The sequence below is a fragment of the Leptonychotes weddellii genome, chromosome 11, assembly GCF_054177405.1.
Source record: "Leptonychotes weddellii isolate Sample4059 chromosome 11, ASM5417740v2, whole genome shotgun sequence".
NCBI classification, from domain to species: Eukaryota; Metazoa; Chordata; class Mammalia; order Carnivora; family Phocidae; genus Leptonychotes; species Leptonychotes weddellii.
This window is the reverse complement of record NC_138379.1, coordinates 40,070,879-40,095,033: the sequence shown is the minus strand read 5'-3', so window position 1 is coordinate 40,095,033 and position 24,155 is coordinate 40,070,879. Positions and strand designations below refer to the sequence as shown.

At 35.1% G+C, this 24,155-nt stretch overlaps 1 protein-coding gene and 1 pseudogene across 4 annotated transcripts in view; one reads left to right on the top strand and one right to left on the bottom strand.

Moving 5' to 3' along the window:
• USP47 (ubiquitin specific peptidase 47) overlaps positions 1–24,155 on the top strand; it is a 109,934-nt gene that overhangs the window by 58,346 nt on the left and 27,433 nt on the right. For all 4 annotated transcript variants that reach the window (XM_081798599.1, XM_081798598.1, XM_006747341.3 and 1 more), the window contains 6 exons: positions 991–1,140; positions 17,889–17,984; positions 18,060–18,212; positions 20,813–20,980; positions 23,018–23,149; positions 23,600–23,676. In XM_081798599.1, coding sequence (XP_081654725.1) covers positions 991–1,140; positions 17,889–17,984; positions 18,060–18,212; positions 20,813–20,980; positions 23,018–23,149; positions 23,600–23,676 — 776 coding nt within the window. The remainder of the gene's footprint in view (positions 1–990; positions 1,141–17,888; positions 17,985–18,059; positions 18,213–20,812; positions 20,981–23,017; positions 23,150–23,599; positions 23,677–24,155) is intronic.
• On the bottom strand, positions 14,121–14,218 carry LOC115937004 (U4 spliceosomal RNA; annotated as a pseudogene).

Here is a 24,155-nt window from a genome sequence, read left to right as displayed (position 1 = left end):
GAAAGAGGTAAATTGTAATACACTTTCCTTCTTTTCCATTCTTCCTTAAGAGATACTGAAAAAAAAAATTAAGTTTACTTAGTGATCCAGTTTCTCTACCTAGTCCTATTGTATTTTAGTAACTTCATTTATATGGTGTTAGGGGCTGTTTCTTCTTCATAGGTCTGAAGTTACTCTTCCCCTTTTTATATCCCTCTTTGGGTCAATGCTTCCACTAAGAGATCAACTGAGGCATTCCTGCTGCATACCCAAATTTTGGTACGAGAATTTTGAGGCAAGACATTCACTTGGAGGGTCCTTACTAAAGGAATTACCTGCCTTTTTTGGGACAGAAGCCCCAGTTGGCTAAGTTTGGGGACTTAGTGAGAGATCCATTCTTTTAAATGAGGATATTTTGATGGAGATGGAATTTTTAAAAAATTCTATACATTTTTAAAGGAAATTTGCCATATGTTTCCCCTTAAAATTGTTTTATGTATATTACTGAAAGTTAAAAAGTTTTATTTGCACCTTGAGCTAGAAGATAGGATTTTAGGAATCAGAATATAGTATTGTGAGAGTGGTGGTATACATGTGTAAAGCTATAAAACTAGCTGGCTGTTTAGTTATGTAATTATCAACATGCCTAAAGTGATAGATTAGGTATATTCTCAACCTAATGAAAAGATAATATGAAGCTTAATAGTATAATAAATTGGTAACTGATTTCAACAAAACATCTTAGTAGTAGAGTTTTTAGTGATAAGAGAATTGAACTAGTTAATTTTTGCACATTGATTCTTAAATTAGTGTTACTCTAATTTTATTGATTTTTAGTTAATTTTTGTCAAGCCTTCATTTTTTTAATAGAATTTTAGATAAATCTTAAAGCTTTCTAAAACTTCAGCAGTAAAGAATGAATATCCTTTGAAACTTATTTTTAAAAGCAGGAATTTTTGTGTATTTTAAAAATAAATTTTAAGGAATACTTTTTAATGTTCTTATTTGCAGGCTGATCTTATAAACGAACTATATCAAGGCAAGCTGAAGGACTACGTGAGGTGTCTGGAATGTGGTTATGAGGGCTGGAGAATCGACACATATCTTGATATTCCATTGGTGATCCGGCCTTATGGGTCCAGTCAAGCATTTGCTAGTGTGGTGTGTACCTTTCAGCTGACTGCTTCTGTATCCATACACAGAATACATAATAGCACAGTGGTATAATCTGTTGTAAGGTAAGTATCATCCTAGATACACCTTCTTGGGTTGTTAGTAATTCCTGCTCTTAAACTAGCAAGATCTAGAAGATTTTTGACCCTTCAGTGAGTCCTAATAGTGCATGTATAAAAGGGAAAGTGAATTCAAATGTGCTGCCTCATGGTTCAGTATTTTATTCTTCTGATCGATGACTAGATTATTTCACTTTATCCTTTTTTTACCTCTAAACAGTCTGTTTTATAAATGCTCTTTTTGTGACCATTTTTTGTATCAGAAAGTACTTTTTCTTTTGTGTACATTGTTCCATATATATATATATATATATCTTTTTAAGATTTTATTTATTAGAAAGAGCACACGTGGAGGGTGGGTGGAGGTGGGGAGGGGGAGAAGCAAACTCCCCGCTGAGCAAGGAGCCCAATGAGGGGCTTGATACCAGAACCCTGAGATCATGCCCTGAGCTAAAGGCAGATGCTTAACCGACTAAGCCACCCAGATGCCCCTGTTCCATATATTTTCAAAATTGGAAAAATAACCCCTGGTTTTTATGATAAATAGAGGCTACATTTTTTAAAGGAACATCCTTATTCTAAAATTTAATTTAAAAACCATGCATCGTAGAAGCAGAGGAATTTGAAGAATCTGATATAAATTAGTTAATTGATTAATTAAAAGTTAGCTTAATTATGTATATACTGAGAATCCAACTGGGAGATTTTCTAAGGTTTTCTCATTTTTCATCTGTTTCTAAGGTCTTATCCATTTTTCAATTGCTTTTTGATAATTTTATTATTGCATTTTATTGTGTTTACTGATACAAAAGGAGAGCCATGGCGAGTTAAGTTGATTTTTAAAATTAGAGTGTTCAGAAAGATTTATTCTGAACCTGTTATGAGCCAGGGGAAACTTTAAGAGCTATATTGTTTTGGGCCTTATTTATGTTGCTACCAAGCTGATGGTGGCTTGTAGCTAAAATCAGTGTTTTTATTTATTTATTTTTAAGATTTTATTTATTCATTTGACAGATAGCGAGAGCAGGAACACAAGCGGGGGAGTGGGAGAGAGAGAAGCAGGCCTCCTGCGGAGCAGGGAGCCCAATGCGGGGCTCGATCCCAGGACCCTGGGATCATGACCTGAGCTGAAGGCAGATGCTTAATGACTGAGCTACCCAGGCGCCCCTAAAATCAGTGTTTTTAAAGCTACTCCATACTTTATCCTCTAAAATAGTGCTTCAAATATGGTTGGGTCCTCTGGCCTCTAGGACAGTTGTTTCCCTTTGCTTTTTTCTCCTACTCTCATATGGCTATCAAGAAATAATCAATAAGAAGTTACAGAATCAATTGGTGGGAATCCAAGTAGAAGACCTTTTCTGGATAGTATAAGATCGAGTCTTCTTTCCTGTACTATGTTTCAGTCAGTTTCCTGAAGAGATTTGAAAAATTTTGTTAATAGTACCCTTTGTAAACTGCCATCCTAAGTATATGAGATTGGCCTTCATGTGAGTGGCTCGTTTTGTTTTCCATTTTTGGTTGAACAATTTTTACTTTCTCTCTCTCTCTCTTTTTTTTTTTCCTTGTAGTTTAAGGTAGGAGTGGCATACTAAAAAATTTTGAACGTTTGTCTTTCAATGACTTATTTCCTAACTCATTTTTAAATATTGGCACTTCTTTAGTAAAATACACTAGGGAAATATTTGGTAGTCCCAGGTGATAAAGACGACGTTTTCTGCTTTGGTTATGAAAGTATTTTTTATGAAAGCTTTTGCACAGTTTAGTGTTTTTACATATTAATTGAGTGTTGAGGAAGCTAGTGTTATTTGTTTTGTTACGTTGGAATATTGTATTTGAGTAGTCAGCAAGTCCAATTGCTTCGCTAAATCTTTGTGTCCTCATTTTCTTGCCTGCTGATTACCACCACTCCTCAAGTACGTTATAGATTCAGCAGTGGGGCACTTTGGAGGATACTTTTGGAGAAGTGAAAAAAGACACATTTCCAAACGGAATTCTCCGTTGATACATGGATTGTGGTGGCAGTAGTGGTGGTGGTGATTCAGTGGGAATTGGAGGCCTCAGCTAGGAAGCAGGATGTGAGCAAGTTTATATAACACACATGCGCTAATAGGGCTTGCAGAAGGGAACTTAAAACTTGCTAGACTTTGCTGGAATCTCTTTAGGGAAATTACAGCAGGTGAACTACCCAAGATAGGGGTTCTAAGGAGGATACTACCTTCAGAGAACTTTGGTTAGAGGTAAGTAAATTCCCATTATTTTCTGAATTCAAAACCTATAACCTACATTTCTTAATCTATAGAAATCATCACACAGCATCTAAAATTAGTTTTATATCACTGTTTGCCATTGTGTATTTTGTTAATTCTATGTGTTTTAAAAAGAATTAGGTATAAATGTGAATTGTAAAAATCTAGTTGAGTCTCATTCAGACTTATATAATATTTGGCTTAATTTGAATTGAACTCTTTTTAAATTTATTTTCCTACTTTTATTCACGGACTCTGGTATATTTGTCTTATTGGATATATGCACACACATAAACACATGTACGTACATACACAACACTGATAATTCTTTGTTCTGTTTACTGTACATTCTTTCAGTGAGCTACAATATAATAGATACGTGTATACAGTGAGGTTAACAAGTGATGCTTAATTTCAGGCAGTTAAGTGCAAGGTTCTATTAAAAATTAAAGTTTTTATTAACCTTCGTCTGAAACATCCGATTCCTAGAGTTATTTTATCTCTGTGTTCAAATAAATTAACTTGAGAGTAATATTTAAGATAAAAATATGAATGGAAATAGCATTTAGCTAATTTGTCATTATGACATAATAAATGTTTAGGGTCATCTTTCAGCATGATTGATAGACTACTTTTTTAATGAGTGCTAGGAATTGCCTACAGTTTTTAAAAAAGCTTTTCATAATTTGTTCATTGAATTATTTTTTAGTCATTATAGCTATGCTATTTAGTAAATTTCTGGCCTTCATTTTACCTGGCCACATTTAAGGGCTCTTTTGCCACTCTCTTACCTCTCAGACTGAGTTCTGTTTAACACTCATCTCCAACAGGATTTAATAGAAGGTTAGGAGAAGGCTTCCTTGATTAAATTTGGGAAATGGTGCAACTGTAATCCTCTTTGGGAAGTTCACTGTGCATATTTTATTTTAAATGCCCTGAGGATTCCTGTAGTAGAGAAATTTGCTTAACTTTGCTTAACCTAACATTTTCTTTCTCTGTGGGATATTTGTGAATATTTTAAGGGATACTAGGATTCTGAGGAGTGTATTTGGGAAGCTCTGCACTAGAATAAGGTGATTTAAGGATTATCTCTACTTTGTTACATCACTGTTTATGTCCTTGGGATGTTGAGGGGGAGTGAGAATACTGAAATATGTGTTATAATTTACTTTTGTTTTACATACCTCCTTAATCCTGAAAAAATAATATCAGCTGAAAAATTCCTTTTACTAACCTTTTAAAAAAATTTGTTCCTAGTGACTTGTGAGGTAACTGGAACATTTTATTTTCATTGATTAGAGCTGTCTAAACCAGTCTCTCTGAATTTCATAATCAAAGAAACCTTGAATCTGCTTATTGCCAAGCACATTTGAGTATATATTTTTATAATGAGATAGTCCTAAATACATGCTAGTGATACATAAAAATTGGAAGTATAATTTTTATCAGTTAACTATGAAATTGTATTTCACAAATTAAAAATGATAGGATCTCATGGTTGACATTAACTAGGGAGGAGCATTTCTATTTAACAGTAAATTTTAGACACTATCTTTTTATTGGTATCTTTTGTCATATAACGTTTATTGAGTTGCCTTCTCTGTGCAATGGGCACTGTAATAGGCCATTTTTTCTTTGTATATTTTTAATCCTATTAGGTAAGTACACTTAAATATCTTTATTATCACAAAATGTGTTCAAAAGTCTGAAATTGAGTTTAGCTGTATCGTTCCATTTAGTGTCTTTGGAAAAACCAGAGTATGTGAAAGACTTCTGTTCCCTAAGGAAACATGGCTTAATGATTATTTTAAAGTTTTGAATGAAAAATTGTTAAATTCATAAGTATTTATAAAATCATAAGCATTTCAAGTGTTTGGTATGCACAAGTTTGTATCATAGGTTCTTCCCTGAATTAACAGATGATTTGGACATTCTTAAATGTCTGGCTTAGCCACATAACTCATTTGGATGGTGGAGTGGTCCATATTTGTCCAAATATGTAAGCATCACATAAAGAAAAATCTCTTCCACAGACTCTACCCTCATTTTTCCAGGAATTTGTGTGGTTGGACATAGTGGGAACCAGTTTAAAAAGTGGGGACTTCTGCTTTCAGGAAGATGGAGTAGATGTACATTGCCCTATTCCTCCTGCTAAAACAACTAAAAGTCTTGAACATTATATATAAAATAAAACATAAGAAGACTCTGAAAGGTGGAGAAAAGGCATAAAGACTAGGGACCTCAGGACTCAAGGAATGACATGGGGTGAGTTCCCTGGGTTTTCTTTTTGCCTAATATAGCCCAAACTTGGAGCTGAAGAAGCTGGCATCCTGGAAACAGCAACAGGCATAGATTGAAAAGCCTGCTGTCTCCAGCCAAAAGACCAGGAAAGGGACAGCCTAGCAAGGCAGAAAACTTTTAGATGGTACCCATTCTGTTCTAGCCAAAGACCACAGAAAGACTGTGGCCCCTGTCTCAACCCATACCAGCCGAGGCTGAGTGGGGAGCCTAGACTTCTATTCTCATGAAGTTATAACTAGGCTTTCTAGCCCCCTGCCTGGGTGGTTAGAAAGAGAAGGCTGAGTAGATAGCCAGGAGTTTCATCCCTGCTGGGCAGTAACAAACCTTCCCACTACTACTCTCCTGTTCTCCTGGTTCACTGTCATTAGAGACACACGGGGAGCCTAGCCTTCACTCCCACCTCCATAGGAAGGAAATGCTTCTTTCTGTCCCCATTGATGTCAGAAGAGACCTAGTGAAGAGTCAGGATTTTTGCCATCTTTGAACAGTAAGGAGACTAGCCCCCACCTACCTATGGTGTCAATGGAGGCTATCAGGGGAGCTCTTAGGAAACATTTCTGCCCCTCACAGCCAAGATATCAGCAGAGGCTTACTGAGCAGCCAGAACGTCAGCCCTTGCCCAACAGTAATGAAGAGCTCCTCATCCCAGGTGTCAGCAAAGGCCGAGTGGGAGACTTGGACTTTTCCTCCCACTGGCAGTAATGAAGCAGGAACCTTTTCTCTCCCTGGAGCAGTGTCAAAGGAAGCCAGTAAACCAGAAGATTCAAATAGGGTCCAGAATCTCATAATACCCGAAATGTCCAGGTTTCAATAGAAAAAAAGAAAAAAACCGCTCTCTATATTAAGAACCAGGAAAGTCTTATTTTGAATGAAAGAAGAGACAATCAACAGATACAAACACCAAAGTGACCAATGTTAGAATTTATGACAAATATTTTAAAGCAGTCATCATAGAAATACTTCAGTGGGAGATCCTAAGCCCATTCGAAACAAATGAGAAAATAGAAATTCTCAGGGAAGAAATAACAGATAAAAAGGAAAGTGAAATGGGAATTTAGAACTGAAAAATGGAATACCAAAGTGAAAAACCTGATGGATAGACTCAATAGTGGAACCGAGGAGACAGCAGAAAGAATCCGTGAACTTGAAGGTAGAATAATAGAAATTGCCCACTGTAAGCAGCAGAGAGAAAATAGACTGGAGGAAGTTTTTAAAAAGTTCTCAGGACCTTTGGAACTATAATAAAAGATCTAAGATTTATGTCATTGGAGTCCTGGAAGGAGAGGAAAAGGAAGGCAGAGCTGGAAAAATACTTGAAGAAATAATGCTGGAAATTTCCCAAATCTGGCAGAAGGTATAAAGCTATAGATCCAAGAAGCTGAGTACATCTCAAATAGGATAAGCCAGAATCACTCTACATCCAATTATAGTCAAACTTCTGAAAACTGAAGACAAATATCTTAAAAGCAGCAAGTGAGAAAGATACATTTTCTTACAGGGTAAAATTACTCTGATTTCTCATAAGCAAATTTGTTATCAAAAACTATGGAGACCAGAAGAAAGTGGCACATTTTTCAAGTGTTGAAAGAAAAAAGCACTGTCAACTAGAGTCTTATACCCAGTGAAAATACTCTTCAGAAATGAAGAGGAAATCAAGACCCACCCTGGGTGAGGGAACACTAAGGGAATTTGCCACCAGTAGACCCATCTTAAAAAATGGCTAAAGAAAATTCTCTAAACAGAAAGGAAATAATAAAAAGAAGGCATCTAGGAATGGTAGGAATGAAGAAAGAACATACCGCTAAAAATCTGGGTAACTACAATAGGCTTTCCTTCTCCTCCTAAGTTTCCAAAATTATATTTGATGGTTGAGCCAAAACCATAACATTGTTTGATGTGGTTCTAAATGTATGCAGAAGAAATATTTAAGACAATTACTTTATAAACAGGAGATGGTAAAAGGACATAAAGGGAAGTAAAGTCCGTACTTCACTTGAACTGGTAAAAGGATGACACCAGTAGAATGATAAGTTATGTGTATATAATATACCTAGAGCAACCACTGAAACACTCCAAAAAACTAGATAAAATAGAATTTAAACAAATATGTTCAGGTAATCCACAGGAAAGCAGGAGAGAGACACAAAAAACTAAAATAGCAGGCTTAGTTACATGTAAATGGTCTAATTGTACCAAATAAAAGGTAGAGTTCACATATCAGATTTAAAAACATGACCCAATTGTGTATGCTTGCTACAAAAAACTCTCTTTAAATATATTGGCATCAACAGGCTGAAATGTAAAAGGATGAAAAAAATGTTATATCATATTAATGTTAAACATTAATCGAGGCAAGTGGCCATATTAATATCAGATAAGGTAGACATTAGAGCAAAGAAAATTACTAGAAATAGGGTCATTATAATAAAAGGTTATTAGTTCAGGGGCGCCTGGGTGGCTCAGTCAGTAAGCGTCTGCCTTCAGCTCGGGTCATGATCCCAGGGTCCTGGGATCGAGCCCCGCATCGGGCTCCCTGCTCAGTGAAGAGCCTGCTTCTCCCTCTCCCACTCCCCCTGCTTGTGTTCCCTCTCTCGCTGTGTCTCTCTCTGTCAAATAAATAAATAAAATCTTTAAAAAATAAAATAAAAGGGTTAGTTCATCAAGAAGACAGCAATGCTAAATGTGTATTTACCAAATAACAGAGCTGAAAATATATGAGGAAAAATTGTCCAAAAAGAAAAGAGAAATTGACAAATCTATAATTATAGTTGGAGACTTTAATGTTTCTCTGTCAATAATTAATAGGTAGAACCTCTAGACAGAAGATTAGCAGATAACAATGCCATCAACAACAGGATCTAATAAACATAAAACGTTGCACTCAACAACAGCAGAGTATACTCTTTTTAATGGACTATATATCAAGAAAGACTATACCTCAGACCATGAAACAAATCTCAACAAATTTAAATTAAAATCATTGTGTGTTTTTCAACAATGATAGAATCAAGTTGGAAATCAATAACAGTAACATAACTGGAAAACCACCAAACACTTGGAAAATACACAGCACACTTAAATAATCCAAGAGTCTAAGAGGAGACGTCAAGGAAAATTAATAAAAATAATAACAAAACACTTTGAAAGGAATGAAAATGAAAATATATAAAAAATTTTGAGACACAGCTCTAAAACAGTACTGAGAGGGAAACTTAACAGCATTAAATGGTCACCTTTAGTAAAATGCTTGTGTTGGTAAAAAAGAGAAGTTTCGAATCAGTAATCTGAGCTTCCAGCTAACCTGGAAAAAGAAGAAAAAAGTAACATAAAGCAAGCAGAAGGAAGGACATAATAAAGAAAAGAGCAGAATCCGTGAGACTGAAAACAGAAAAACGAGAAAATCATGAAACAGAGCTAATGTTTTGGAAAGATCAATACAGTGGACATACCTGTAGTAAGACTGACAGGAAAAAAAAAAAAAGACAAAAATTTACAGTATTAGGAATGAAATGAGTACCACTACAGATCGTGCATGTGTCAAGAGGATAATAAGGGACTACAACAAACAATTCTGCACGCATAAATTTGATAACTTAGATGAATCAATACTTCAAAAAGCACAAGCTATAATTAATCCAGTATGAGTTAGATAATTTAAATAGCCCTGTTAAGGTATTAAACACATAATTAAAAATTTCTCAAAAATGAAGTCTCCCAAGTTGGGATGGTTTCACTGGAGCCTTGTATCAAACATTTTAGAACAGTGAGCACCAAGTGTACACAATCTCTTTCAATAAATAGAAATGGAAGGAACCCTTCCCAATTTATTTTATGAAGTTAGTCTTATCCTGATACTAAACCAAAGTTAAAACAAAGCAAAACTTCAAGCCAGTATGCTTAATTCATATAGGTAAGAAAATTCTTGCCAAAATATTAGTAGGTAGAATTAAGCAATATGTAAAAAGAATTAGATACTATGACCAAGTAGGGTTCATTTCAGGGATTCAAAACTGGTCAATATTTAAAAATCAATTAGAGTAATCTACCATATTAATAGGCAAAAGAAGAAAATTCACACCATCACATCATTTGACTCAGGAAAAACACTTGAAAAAATTCAGTATCTACTCACAATAAAAAAACTCAGAAAACTGGGAATAGAGGGTAATTTTCTCAACTTAGTAAAAAGAACATGGTAAAAAAAAAAAACCTTACAGCTAACGTAATATTTCATGATGAAAAACTGAATGCTTTCCCCCTAGAATGTCAAGGTTGTTTCTAAGTGAGGATGTCTGTCTGCTTTCACCACTCTTATTCAGTGTAGTACTGGAAGTCCTAGTCAGACAATAAGGCAAGAAGTGGGAATAAAAAGCATTCCAATTAAAGGAAGAAGTAAATTTGCCCCCCCACCCCTTTTTAGGTAACATGATTTTTTTTTTTTTTTTTTTGAGAGAGAGCACATGAGAGGGGGGAGGGTCAGAGGGAGAAGCAGACTCCCCGCCAAGCAGGGAGCTCGATGCGGAACCCGATCCAGGGACTCCAGGATCAAGACCTCAGCCGAAGGCAGTCGCTTAACCAACTGAGCCACCCAGGCGCCCCAACATGATTTTTTAATGTAGAACATCCCAAGGCACCTACCAAAAACCTGTAGAACTAATAGGTGAGTTTTGCAAGATAGCAGGGTATGAGATAAACATTCAAAAATCAGTTGTACTTCAGGATACTAGCAAATAACATGTAGAAAGTGGAATTCAAATACAATACCATTTACAAACATGGGGAAAAAACGCCTTAGGTGTAAATCCAACAAAATATGTACAGGACCTATGTACAAGAAACTACTAATTCTGAAAAAAATATTTCAATAAATAGATAATGTGCTCATTAATTAGAAGATTCAACATAGTAAAAATGTCAGTTTTCTCCAAGATTATCATTTAATAAGCCTTCTTCTCAAAATCTGCAAGATTTTTTGATGGTATAGACAAGCTCATTCTAAAATTTATGTAGAAGGTAAAGCTATAGCTAGACTTAAGAGAGTTTTGGGAAAATAAGAATAAAGCGGGAGAAATCAGTCTACCTGATAAGACTTATTATAGAGTTACAGTAACCAAGACTGGGTGGTGTTGGTGGAGGGATAGACACACAGATAAATGGGACAGAACAGAAAACCCGGAAATAGATTTGCACTAGTATGCCCCAACTGATTTTTTTTTTTTCCCCAACTGATTTTTGAGAAAGGCACAGAAGTGTTTCAGTGGAGGAAGGATGGCCTTTTCAGCAAATGGTGATGGAATAATTGGGCATCCATACACATAAAAATGAACCTCTACTTAAACCTTACACCTTGTACAAAAATTTGCTCAAAATGGATCATAGATTTAAATGTAAAATGTAAAGTTATAAACTTTTATTTAAAAAAATAGGAAAAAAATCTTCCAGATCTAGGGTTAAGCAGTGAGTTCTTAGATTTGATACCAAAAATAGTCCACAAAGGGAGTAGTTGATAAGTTGCATCTCATCAAAATTAAAACATTTACTCTCTGAAAGCCCAGGCAAAGAGGAAAAAAGGGAAGCTACAGACTGGGAGAACATACCTGCAAACCACGTATCTGACAAGGGACTGATATCTAGAATATATAAAGAAGCCCCAAAATAGAATAGTGTAAAAAAAAAAAAAATCCATTTAGACAGCTGGCAAAAGACAACATTTCATCAAAGAGGATATACAGATGTCAAAAAAAGAAAATGTGTTCAGTATCACTAGTCACAAAATCAAGCCACAATGAAGGTAATACTCTACCTACAGAATGTCTAAAATAAAAAATAATGACAGCACAGAAAGCTGGTAACAATGTGAAGAAAATGGATCACTCATAAATTCTTGATGAAAATGTGAGATGTTACAGGGAATTTTTTGTAAAACTATACAATTACTGTAAACCCCAGCAAGTGTACTCTTGGTTACTTATGTCAGAGTCCTGATAACTTATGTAAATTTATGTTCACATAAAAACATGTAAACGAATGTCCATAGCACCTTTATTTTTAATATCGACAAACTGGAATCAGCCTAGATGCCCTTTAGCGAGTACTTCCACAAACTGTGATACATACAAACCATAGAATACTACTCAGCAACAAAAAGGAACAAACTATTGATACACACTAAAACCGGAATGAATCTCTAGGGAATTATGCTGAGTGAAAAAAAGCCAGTCCCAAAGGTTTCATGTGATATGACTCCATTTATGTAACTTTTTTTTTTTTTTTTTTAAAGATTTTATTTATTTGAGAGAGAGAATGAGAGAGACAGAGAGCACATGAGAGGGGGGAGGGTCAGAGGGAGAAGCAGGCTCCCTGCCGAGCAGGGAGCCCGATGCGGGACTCGATCCTGGGACTCCAGGATCATGACCTGAGCCGAAGGCAGTCGCTTAACCGACTGAGCCACCCAGGCGCCCCTATGTAACATTTTTGATGGACAAAATTTTAGAATTGGGGGCAGATTAATCAAAGCTTATAAGTTTGGTGGGGCCAGGGGAAGAATGGGAAGGTGATTACTATAAAAGGGCAACAATGAGGGCTCCTTGTATAGGATCTGTGTTCAGTCTCTTGACTATGGTGGTGGATAATGAACCTATACGGGTGATAAAATTGTATAGAACTTAATACACACATGTAGACACTAAAACTGGGAAAACCTGAATAAGTTATGTAGATTGTATCAGTGTCAGTATCCTCATTGTAATATCATACTATAGTTTTGCAAAATGTTACCGTTGAAGGAAACTGGTGTACAAGGGACTCTGTATTACTTCTTATCATTGTGAATCTACAATTATCTCAAAAATTGCAGTTAGAAAAAGTGGGTGGCTTAGGAGAAAGTTCTTTCCCTAGTCAAAACAAAACAAAAACAAAGTATATATCCTGGGAAAGATAGTTGAATATATCTGTAAGGAAGACATGTCACTATATATCAGTAGCACAGGATTGCTAAGTACATTAAAATCTTAGGAAATAGTTACCAAGTGGTAATTCAGATTTATCTTTTTTTGCTCGATCTGAAAAATAAAGTATCCTATTTTGGCACCCATTTCTTCATTCAAAATAAAATAGACATTGAATGATGAGAAAAGAATTTTATATATAGGGTAAGAGTAAAAACAAATGAGAGAATTCATAGGCAGTGTCATTCCTTGGATATACCTTATAATTGCATTGTGCCTAGATTTTCTGCATTAACTATAAAATTGTAATAACTAATGATGCAAGAATTCTCCTGTTCTGAACTCTGAAAATTACAATCTAAAAAATGTGCAAATTATATTTTGTATAACAGTGAGGGTTAAGCTCTAGAAAATAAATCTATTATATTCACTCTGGGGTGATGAAAAACAACCATAGTCAACCCAAAGCTAGTTTAGAAGCATGATACATGAGTAATTTAACATACTTAAGAGGACAGCTGTTGGTAACCAGAGCAAAATTTTTTGTGTGTATTAATAATGGTACAGTATTTGTAGTATTTTGTTCCATTTTTATGATCCATAGCTTATTTTTTAATATGTAAAATATAGTTTGGCATGATTTTTCATAATCTACATCACATTAAGGTGAAGATAATTGTATATAGCCACATTAGCCCATCATTTACATAATTTATTTCTTCAGTAGATAGATGAAGCTAATTTTTATAACTGTCTAATCTTATTTATGATTAACCTGGAGACAACTTGTTAAAAAGTGAATACGGAAGCTATAGAAAATTATTATAATATAGTTTTAACTGGTTTCTGAGTTTGGAGGATAATGGTGGCCGCCAGATTCTGTTTATCTCTACACATTCTCCCCCAAAACCATAGACTAAAAGGAACCCAGGTAGAACCCAGGTAACCCATAAATTCTGCATTACTAGGAGACAGAACACCCTAAACCTCAAATTACTTGAAAGTAGCAAAATAATCACCAAATTCCAACAGAGCTTCTGCTGCGCTACAAGTCTGTATGTGTGGAGAGGATGCAGTGGAAAGCCTTCAAGGCTATGAAACAGAGAAGAGATTGAAAGATGTAACAAAATAAAGACAAAAGTCACCCTCAGAAGGAGAAAGTACAACAGTACGTGCCAAAAGAGAGAGTGCCGAATAGGACTTGAGTAGTTTATAGCACCACAGGGAAGGAATTCTAGAGTGAGAAGTGGCATCCTTAGAAGAATTTTGCCTCTGGGAGAGAAATAGAGAAGCATGATGCATCTGACCTAGTAGTGAAGAGAAGAGAAAACAAGAAGAAAGAGAGAAATTAAGTGTCCTGCAGAATGAAAGACGACCTCAAGCTCTGCACTCCCATCACCCGTTTAAGAAACTGCACTTCACTAAGTTGACAAAAATTTGAGGTACTCTCAGTTAGCAATAATCACGCCTCGGATAAACCTCATTGGCTACGATACTGCCACTGCGCAAAGCTAAGTTTGAGATACTCTCAAACTAAAGAATGCTGTCCACAGAATGATGGGGTGGGTGGGTGGGGGGTGGGAATCAAATTTACACAGCACCACTGTTAGAAGAAAACAGAAAATATGTATTAAAGCATTTCAGCTGATGAAAATCCACCCTGCCAAAAAAAAGCCCTCAGGAAAATAACCACACGGTAGAATGCTGTAACACAGTACCCCAGGCTAAATGAAATATTCTCAAAAACCTGGTATCCAAGAATTAAAGGAGAGAAATGAATTTAAAAAACAAAACACAACAGGAAATGTAATATGAATTGATAAAACTCAGGAAAGAAATTGAAGAAGACTAAACTATGTTCAAAGTAAAGAATAAACTATAAAATGTGCAAGAGAATAGAATGGAATGGAAATCTAAAGAGGGACGGAGAATGAAAATGAAAGGAAGTAAAAAGGATCTCAGAGAAAATGAAAGACTGGCAAAGGATGTCCAACATAACTGGGAGTCTGTGAAGAATAAAAACAACACAGTAGAACAAAACTTAGGAACTACAAGCCAAGAAAACTTTCTGGGAGTCAGGGAAATTTAAGTCTACTTTTGAAGGACCTACCATGTACTTGGAAAAACTGACCTAGAATAATTCAACTCAGACATATTTTGGTAAACTGTTAAACTTTAAGGTAAATTGAGCTGGCATCATACTTATGAAGAGCAGCATGCAAATCATGGCAACAGAATAGCAATTTCCAAAAACTCAAGGAAAGAAAGTACAGGCCAAAGATTTGACATCTAGCCAAGTTTTTCTTCTGTTATGATGGCAGTGAGTAATTCCATTCTTGAACATTGAAGAAATTACTGAATATTGTATCCATGAGCCCTTCTTGAGTTTATTAGGGGATAAGCTCTATCCAATGAAGAGATCCCCAGCCCAGGGAAGCTTCAGCAAAAGGACTATGAGCACTTAATATATTAAATTATAGAAATAAGGACTAAATGAAACAAGGGTGGGGACATAGGTAGAAGAATAGCATATTATATGTTAGATGGAGTAAAAGGAATACCACTCAAAAAAGGGGAAGGGAGAAATAAGGGAAAGTAGAATGAGATCATAGATGGCTGAATGGGTAGGAGACAAAGGATAACATAAAACTAGCAAACAAGACATGAAAGGCTTAAGTAAGAAAAAGGGAGATTAAGGGCATTAACAAAAGTCTAAATGCACTAAAACAAAATTACCTTCCTAAATACCAAAGGAAAATGTAAAAGATAGCAAAACATGCCACTTGGAGAGAACACAGTAAATACTACTAGTACACACAGTAATTATAATAAACTAATTTAGATGAAACAAAACATTGTCATATCAAATATGAATGGACTTAAGTTGCCTACTAAAAAAGGATTTTTAAGTTGGCTCATAAACATTTTATAATTTGGTTTAAGCAAGAATCCAGTAGTGGATGCTAAATCCAGGGTGGAAAGTTTAATAAGATACAGGCGCTTTGCGTGGTCTCCAAGTATCTCCTTACAGATTACATATTAGCTGGAAGGGGATAAAACAGTAACTATGTAGTGGAGAAGCTGGATAACACTTTGACCAGGTAATTAAAGTTCATTTCACCAGTAGGGAGGTTGGCAATATCATGGCCTGTGACCGTGATATCCTTAGGACACTTCATAACTTAAGTGGTAGTCTAGTAAAGAATACATAGAACTGGAACCTAATGATAAGGAACATCAGACAAACCCAAATTGCAGACATTTTATAAAATAACCAGCCTCCTTCAAAAACCATTTATGTCCTGAAAGGAAGAAAGGCTTTGGAACTGTTCCAGACAAAATGAATCTGAAGAGACAGCCAAATGTAATCTATGATCTGGATTCAATTCTGTACTGGATGGGGAGAAATGCATTTTTAGGATTGGGACAGTTGACAAAATTGGAATATGGCGAACGTACTTTATCAGTCTTAAATTTTCCTGAGTTTGAGAACTCTTGTTTATGTAAGAATATTGTTATTCTTAAAAAAAGTCACATAACACTATTAAGAGGGAAAGCATGATATGTAAACTTACACTCAGATGCTTCAGAAAAATACATAATGTGTGTGAGGGTGGGAGAATGATAAAGCAGGGGTAGCAAAATACTAAAAGTTGGTGAGTCTGAATAAATTATGGGACTTTTCTGTGCTTTAAACTTTTCTCTGAGTTTTAACTTAAAAAAATAGAAAAAGATAGCGCTAGCTATGAACTCTAGCCAGAGACTGGTACACATGGTTTAAGTAAAGTAGAATTTGAGTTACATCATTTTCTCACTCTACGTACCTTCCCTTTTTTTGTTAAAGTATTGAGTGTTTTACAGTTCAGTTTCTATTTGGAAAGCTTGACTAATATCAGCCTATGCTAAGCTAATATATATGGCTCCTTTTTCTGTGTTATGCTTTTACAGGATTTGCCTTTTTCATGCTTAAAATATACTTTAAAGAAAAAAAAATTCTGAATGTGCCCCTTTCCGTGACGTCCAGTAAAATGCTTGGTCATGTGGGAAAAAACCCACTATTTGGTTCTCCACCCCACCCTCAGCTCCCTTGCTTTCTTGGGTTTCTGAGAACAAAATAGGAGATGGATGAGGTTAGAGGCATTTTAAATCTTTTTATTTTTTATTCTTATCCCAAAATGAGCTATACGAAACAATATGTGGATAGTAGTTTGTTGTCAACTATTTTACATTTTGCCAGATCAAGCCCCTTTATTTATCTTTTGAGCAACAACATGTTCTGAATCAAAAGAAAAATGTTTGAAGATATTTTGTCTTAATGGTACAAATTTTTTCTTTGCATATAGTAAATATGATCAGTAGTTCTGATTAGACCATGTGTGAAGAGATCACAACAAAAGAAACTTGAGATTATGCCGTCCAATCTTATATGTTGTATTAACTACAATTTATTTTTTATTGTAAAAAATCGGTGATTAAAAATTAAAAATTTTATGTCCCCTGATTCTTCACCAATATTCATACTAAGTTTCTTGCTTCTGTCTTAAGGCTGTATGGAGAAAAGAGAACCATATGGTTCCACTAGGTGAACACTTCAGGAGCTCTCATACATTTTCAGATGGAGCAGTATCTGACATGCAGGGAGAAAGTGGCCCAGTGCTCTCCAATCTTTAGTGCAGTGGCGAATTAAGGATTGACACTAAATATAGTGGTAAATGATGGTTACTAGATTCTTTAGTGTATGGATAGTGCGAATTCTTCAGAGTTCTGTTATTTACTGTACAGTTTATGAATGTCTCCTTTTACAAGAAGATTGAAGTGATGCATGTACTTTTCTAAGAAGTATGGAATTTTTAATCTAAAGACAGGATTTTTATTAGATTATTTAGCTGAATTCCACAATGTAAAGTCAGTGTAAAAATTAGGTAGAAGTGACTAATTGTGATGTGCAATACTAGGAAAGCCAGATTTCATGCAGAATTAAAACAATTATTTTGTCCCTCAGTTTTTATAATGACATTATATTGCTGTTGATAATTTTTTTTTTCTTTTTGCATTTTGAGTTCCTCATTTTATAGCCATTCTACTTCTGTTTTGGTAATTGCAAAGTTTTTATATTCAGGGCTTTGTCATTAACATTATAACATCTTTAAGTAATTATAAAACAATTATTTTTTTCCTACTAGGAAGAAGCATTGCATGCGTTTATTCAGCCAGAGATCCTGGATGGCCCAAATCAATATTTTTGTGAACGTTGTAAGAAGAAATGTGATGCACGAAAGGTAGATGCCATGTAGAAATTAATACTAAATTATCTGAGATTATATTCCATATTCAATAGGTCCCTTTCTTTTTAGGGTCTTCGGTTTTTGCATTTCCCTTATCTGCTGACCTTACAGTTGAAAAGGTTTGATTTTGATTATACAACAATGCACAGGATTAAATTGAATGATCGGATGACATTTCCTGAAGAGCTAGATATGAGTACATTTATTGATGTTGAAGATGAGGTAAAATATTTATTCATATTTTTTTGTTAAAAGATACTAGTCAATTCATTTTGGTCATGTGTTTAAGAGAGCTATTTGGGGTAACAACACTGGTGGTTTTTAGACTGTCTTTGTGATAGAAGGTATTCCTTTCTTCCCGTATTTTGTAATGCCAAGTTCTATTAAAAGATCTAGATTTGTATAAGCTTTTTTTGTCCACCGTAAATTGTATTTCAGATATTCTTTTTTGATCGGAATAACTTATGATATTCTTTGAAAAAAACAAAAAGAATCTTAGACTCTGGAATTATTTCTTTAATTTGAGCAATAATCTTATGTTTCATAACTTTCTTAGCAAAACAAACCAATCTAGAGGTGGGCTGCATTGTGTTTCTGGTACATAATAAACACAGAACAAATATGTTAAGTGAAAAAATGAGCAAATTGGGTAGTATGGCCTTAATTTTTTGTATTTGTCTTAGTCTCTTTTTCAAGGATTAAGGTTTCTGGGTTATTCTCAGTTAAAATTTAGCACCTCTAAAATAGGCGAGGCTAGAAAGCTAGAAAATAAAGGCATTTTATCTGTTTTCCCTTTTTAAGTTAGTTTTTTAGTTAAAACTTTATTTAAATAGTTTGAGAATGGGACTTTGAAGGACAGACACCAGCAGTGCTTATCATTTTTTTCCACTCATTGACCCCCCTTCAAATTCTCTGGTTCTCCTAACCTTGATTCAGTTAGGAATTCTTAATGTCCCACTCTTTTCTTTTGGAAACTTCTGATTTCATTATAGGGGTTATTTATAATCACTGGACATAGTTATTAGAGAGTGATAGATCTTTATTTTTTTCAAAACTACCATGAATCATTTTTTTCTGATTGGAACTCATCACTGTAGTTATAAAAATGCCTTTTCTCAAAAGCTCAAAAATGATTTTAAACATTAGGTTTTAGTTAGTGCTCTTAAGTATTAAGAGAGAATGTGGTATAGAAGAGCAGCTTTTCTGAGCCTTACTTTCTCTGTTCAGTAAGGGCAATAATTGCTTTTTATGGCTTTTATAAAAAGCGTTTTAGATAAAGTAGATGTTCATGGAATGGTACCTATGACCAGGTTACATTTTATTATTTTTTTTTAAAGATTTTATTTATTTATTTGACAGAGAGATAGACAGAAGAGCACAAGCAGAGGGAGTGGCAGAGGGAGAGGGAGAAGCAGGCTTTGCACTGAGCAGGGAACCCGATGCGGGACTCGATCCCAGGACCCTGAGATCATGACCATCTTAACCATCTGAGCCACCCAGGCGCCCCAGGTTACATTTTAAAAGGTTTAATTTAAAATAGTATTTCCGGGGGTGCCTGGGTGGCTTAGTCAGTTAAGCGTCTGTCTTCGGCTCAGGTCGTGATCCCAGGGTACTGGGATTGAATGCCACATCGGGTCCCCTGCTCAGCGGGGAGTCTGTCTGTCCCTCTCCGTCTGCCTCTCCCCCAGCTCATGCTCTCTCTCTCTCTCTCAAATAAATAAATAAAATCTTAAAAAAAAAACAAAGTAGACATAGTCTTTACAAGAGTCCTACACAAACAGAGATCAGTCAGTATTGGATTGGTTTTCTGTATATACCTAATATATTCCTTGTAAAAGCAGATCTTTTACAAATAAAGAAAACCTAGATATAATTTGACAGGAACTTTTAGGAAGTTCTAGGTCCATTTGTTGGGAGAAGAGATGTTCCAGCCTAAAGGAATGTCAGGAATGACCTCTTTGGACTTAGCGTAGAGTTCTAGAGTTGGTTTTCACTTTGAACCGAACTTTCTTGAGGGATGAAGATGCAGTCCCTACAACAAAGTTCTTGGCAAATGTTGGTGCTTATTATTATATATTGCTTAGTTAATTTAGGAACTTCTGTACAACTTACAAGAGCCTGCATCTTAGAGAAGAATTCTCAAACTATTTAAATAAAAATATTTTTAGGTACGTGTATTAAATATTAAAGGAAAAGGGGGCAAGAAGTTGGGGATTTCTAAGAAGTAGATTCCTTCAAATAAAATTTGCATGAGAGGGATTTAAAAATCTTAAAAGCATGAAAGAGTATGATTTTTTTGTTATAATTCCACCTCTTGTGCACTAGAATATGAAGTTCTTGAGGATAGATACAATGTTGTTTTTCTTTCTAATTGTCTATAATACCTAGCACAATGATAAATTAAATTGAACTTTTTTGTTCAAGAAAAGAAATGATACTCTTTTGGGATTTGAGAACAAAAGCTCATTTTGGCACTTAGGTTCTCTGCTTTTATAGATTTTGGTGAAAGAAATGGTAATTTATATTGTTACTTTGCAACTATAAACATAATTGGGGTTTAATTTGAATTCTGAATCACTAATTAATTGTATTTGAATTTTAAGGAAATTAATAGAGATACTTTTAAATACACTGGTTTAATTTTATTTAAGGACTCACTAAAAAAAGGTAAATTTATTTAAAATAAATACTTTTATTAATAATATCTGAACTTATGTGAAAGAGTTAACACTTTTATCGGAACACCACTAGATAAAAAATTTTAGAGTATATGTTTTCGCTTTATTTAGCTTGTAATTGTAAGATAATTATGTTTTATTAAGAAATCCCCTCAGACTGAAAGTTGCACTGATAGCGGGGCAGAAAATGAAGGCAGTTGTCACAGTGATCAGATGAGCAATGATTTCTCGAATGATGATGGTGTTGATGAAGGGATCTGCCTTGAAAGTAATAGTGGAACTGAAAAGATTTCAAAACCTGGACTTGAGAAGGTACCTTTTATAGTTTGTGGGGTTTAGTTGAAAGAATAAAATAATCTCCGAGCTGCTATATAATTCTGTAGCTATTGTGACCAGTAAATTCTCTTTAGGAGAAGTGATTTTTGAAAAGTAAAGACTTTTTTAAAGCTGTTTTTATGCATATATGTGATCATAATTAAACTTTAGGAAAAGGTACTTTTAGGCAGGAACATGAATTGCTGGGAGGCTGAACTGCTGTAGCTATGTAACCAAGCTGGGTGGTGGTGTGGAAAGGGTGCCTAGTGGTCAGGAAACCACTTCTGCCTTTTTTTTTTTTTTTTAAGATTTTATTTATTTATTTGAGAGAGAGAGAATGAGAGACAGAGAGCATGAGAGGGAGGAGGGTCAGAGGGAGAAGCAGACTCCCCGCCGAGCAGGGAGCCCGATGTGGGACTCGATCCCGGGACTCCAGGATCATGACCTGAGCCGAAGGCAGATGCTTAACCATCTGAGCCACCCAGGCGCCCCCCACTTCTGCCTTTAAAGTTGCACCAGGCCCCTAAATCTTATATCATAGTTTTCTCATATAGCAAAATGAAAGTTTTCGGCTAGATCTGTTGATTTAAAAAATTTTGGCTGTGAACTTTATGAAATAGTTATAGAACCGATCTGTTAGAGATAGGGGAAAGCCAGAGCCCTCAGCCTCCCCCTCCCCTCACCATGAAGCCCTTAAGGCACTTAAAAAAATGATATAGTTTCAAGGGTTATAATTTGACAACTACTGGCTTTGATAATTTCTATCATAAAATCTTTTATGTCACTGTGTCAGTAGGTTTTAAGATTTTATCACACTGTTTCTTCCACATTCATATAATCTGCTTTATTGAGGGGAGAATTATAGGTCAAATGGCTTCAGCATGTGTGAGTTATGAGTCACTAGCCTGAAGACTAATCAGTAATTCAAGTCTTGCAGAGTCATATTAAATACAGAGTTTTTTTATACAGTATTTAAGAATGGAGTTTCTCTTGCATGAATCAATTTTTAGGCCAAGACCATTATTCTAATCACTATCATCATTATCCTTTACCTTTTAAAATTACCTGTTTCAGGGCAGATAGATGATCATGAATTGCTATGTAATGAATAATGTAGTGGATACATTATAACTTAGTCTAAAGAACATTGGATTCAGGCATGGGTTGGCAAAGGGTTCCCTGCCTGTTTTCCTACATAAACAATTTTTTTTTTTGGTCTTACTACACTAAGTAGGACTTCTTACACAGGGTTGAGTAAGAGTGGTAAGAAAGGACATTCTTGCCTTGTTCCCAGTCTCAGGAGGAAAGTGTTCTATTTCTCACCATTTAGTATGATGTTGGTTCTAGGGGTTTTTTGTAGGTGTTCTTTATCAAGTTGAGGAGGTCTCCCTCTTCCTAGTTTGTTGAGAGTTTTTATCATGAATGAGTATTGGATTTCATGACATGCTTTTTCTGAATCAGTTGATAGGATCATGTAATTTTTTTTCTTTAGCCTGTATCACATAGATTGATTTTCTAATGTTGAACCGTCTTTGCATACTTGAGAGATGTCAAATCAGGAGATCACTGTATCACAGATACTATATAAATACATTAGAAGATGTTCCAAATCATTATATCCCTCAGCTCTTTTGTAAAGGAAATAGAATAATTGTACTTGAATGAAAACAACTGTGTTTTTTGGGACTTCTTGATCTTGCCTGTGCATATCAGAACAGTCTTCTGTTTAGCACCTGCTTCTAAAATTTCAGACTGTTATTTTCTTACATAAATAACATTGTATTTCAGATATGCATAGTTCCAGAGGTTATAACATAATTAAAATGTGAAGGAATGTACTGAACAAAACTGTGATATATAAAACTATGTGGTGACTTGCCATTTTAATTATCTTGGAGGAAAGTGTACCTACAATAACTATCTAGGACAACTAACATGTTATTTTATTCTGTATTAATAGAGAATAGGAAATATACAAAAGGGGGCTTTTTTATTTTTCCTCTTCTCTGAGTTACTTTTATTTTTCCCCCTTAGAATTCCTTGATCTATGAGCTCTTCTCCGTTATGGTTCATTCAGGGAGTGCTGCTGGTGGCCATTACTATGCTTGTATAAAGTCATTCAGTGATGAACAGTGGTACAGCTTCAATGATCAACATGTCAGCAGGGTAAGGAGGGGTTGTTTAAGATTATTCTCAAAGACAGGAGTAGAGATGTTTCTAATCAACAGCAGAGTTTATTAAAAATGGGAGACTTAGTTTGTCCAGTGAAGCATTTTAAGACACATGCTAAGTCAGTCTTTTGTTTTTGCTTTCAGTACACTTCCTAGTTTGTTTTCCTTGTTACTTGTTTTGTTTTGTTTGAGGCTTTCCGAGTGTTTCCAGAGACAGATTCCCAATTTTTTTGTTTTTTTCTTACCCTGAGCCATCATGCAGCCTGTCTGTTGAGGAGCACTAGAACTGATTGGCCGGTAGCAGCCACTGACTCTGATTAAATTTTATGAATTGGTAATTGTATGGCCCATTTAACTATGAGGTTAAAAACAGGCTTACTTGTTGACAAAGAGGTAATGGTATTACAGATTTTACAAAAAGGTAAATAATGTAACAACTTTTTAGATAACCCAAGAGGACATTAAGAAAACACATGGTGGATCTTCAGGAAGCAGAGGATATTACTCAAGTGCTTTTGCAAGGTAAATAACTTCCTAATTTGTACTGTTTATAAATTAGAATCAATTACAGCTTCTCAACATTTTTTACCATTAAAGAGATTTAACCCAGCGGTCAGCAAACTATAACCCATGGATCAAACCCTGCCCGCCTCCAGTTTTTGGAAATAAAGCTTTATCGGAACACCACTATACTCATTTGTTTAAGTACTGTGTGTTGATCTTTTCCCTTAACAACAGGTAAGTAACTGCAACACAGACAATATGGCCCAGAAAAAATGAGCTGACTCCTGACTTAACTGTAGTAATTGTTCTAGGACACAGGTTTTTTGAAGACTTAACTGTGTTACCAAGAGGAAATGTGGAATTTTCTCAGAAATCCATTGGGAGGAGCAAAGTAGATTCTCCTTTTATTTTCTAGAATACTTTAAGTTTGAACCTAAGAACAGTTATGTGGTCTTCTAGTTGTTTGAAGCAACAAAAAACTATTTAAAAAAAAATAT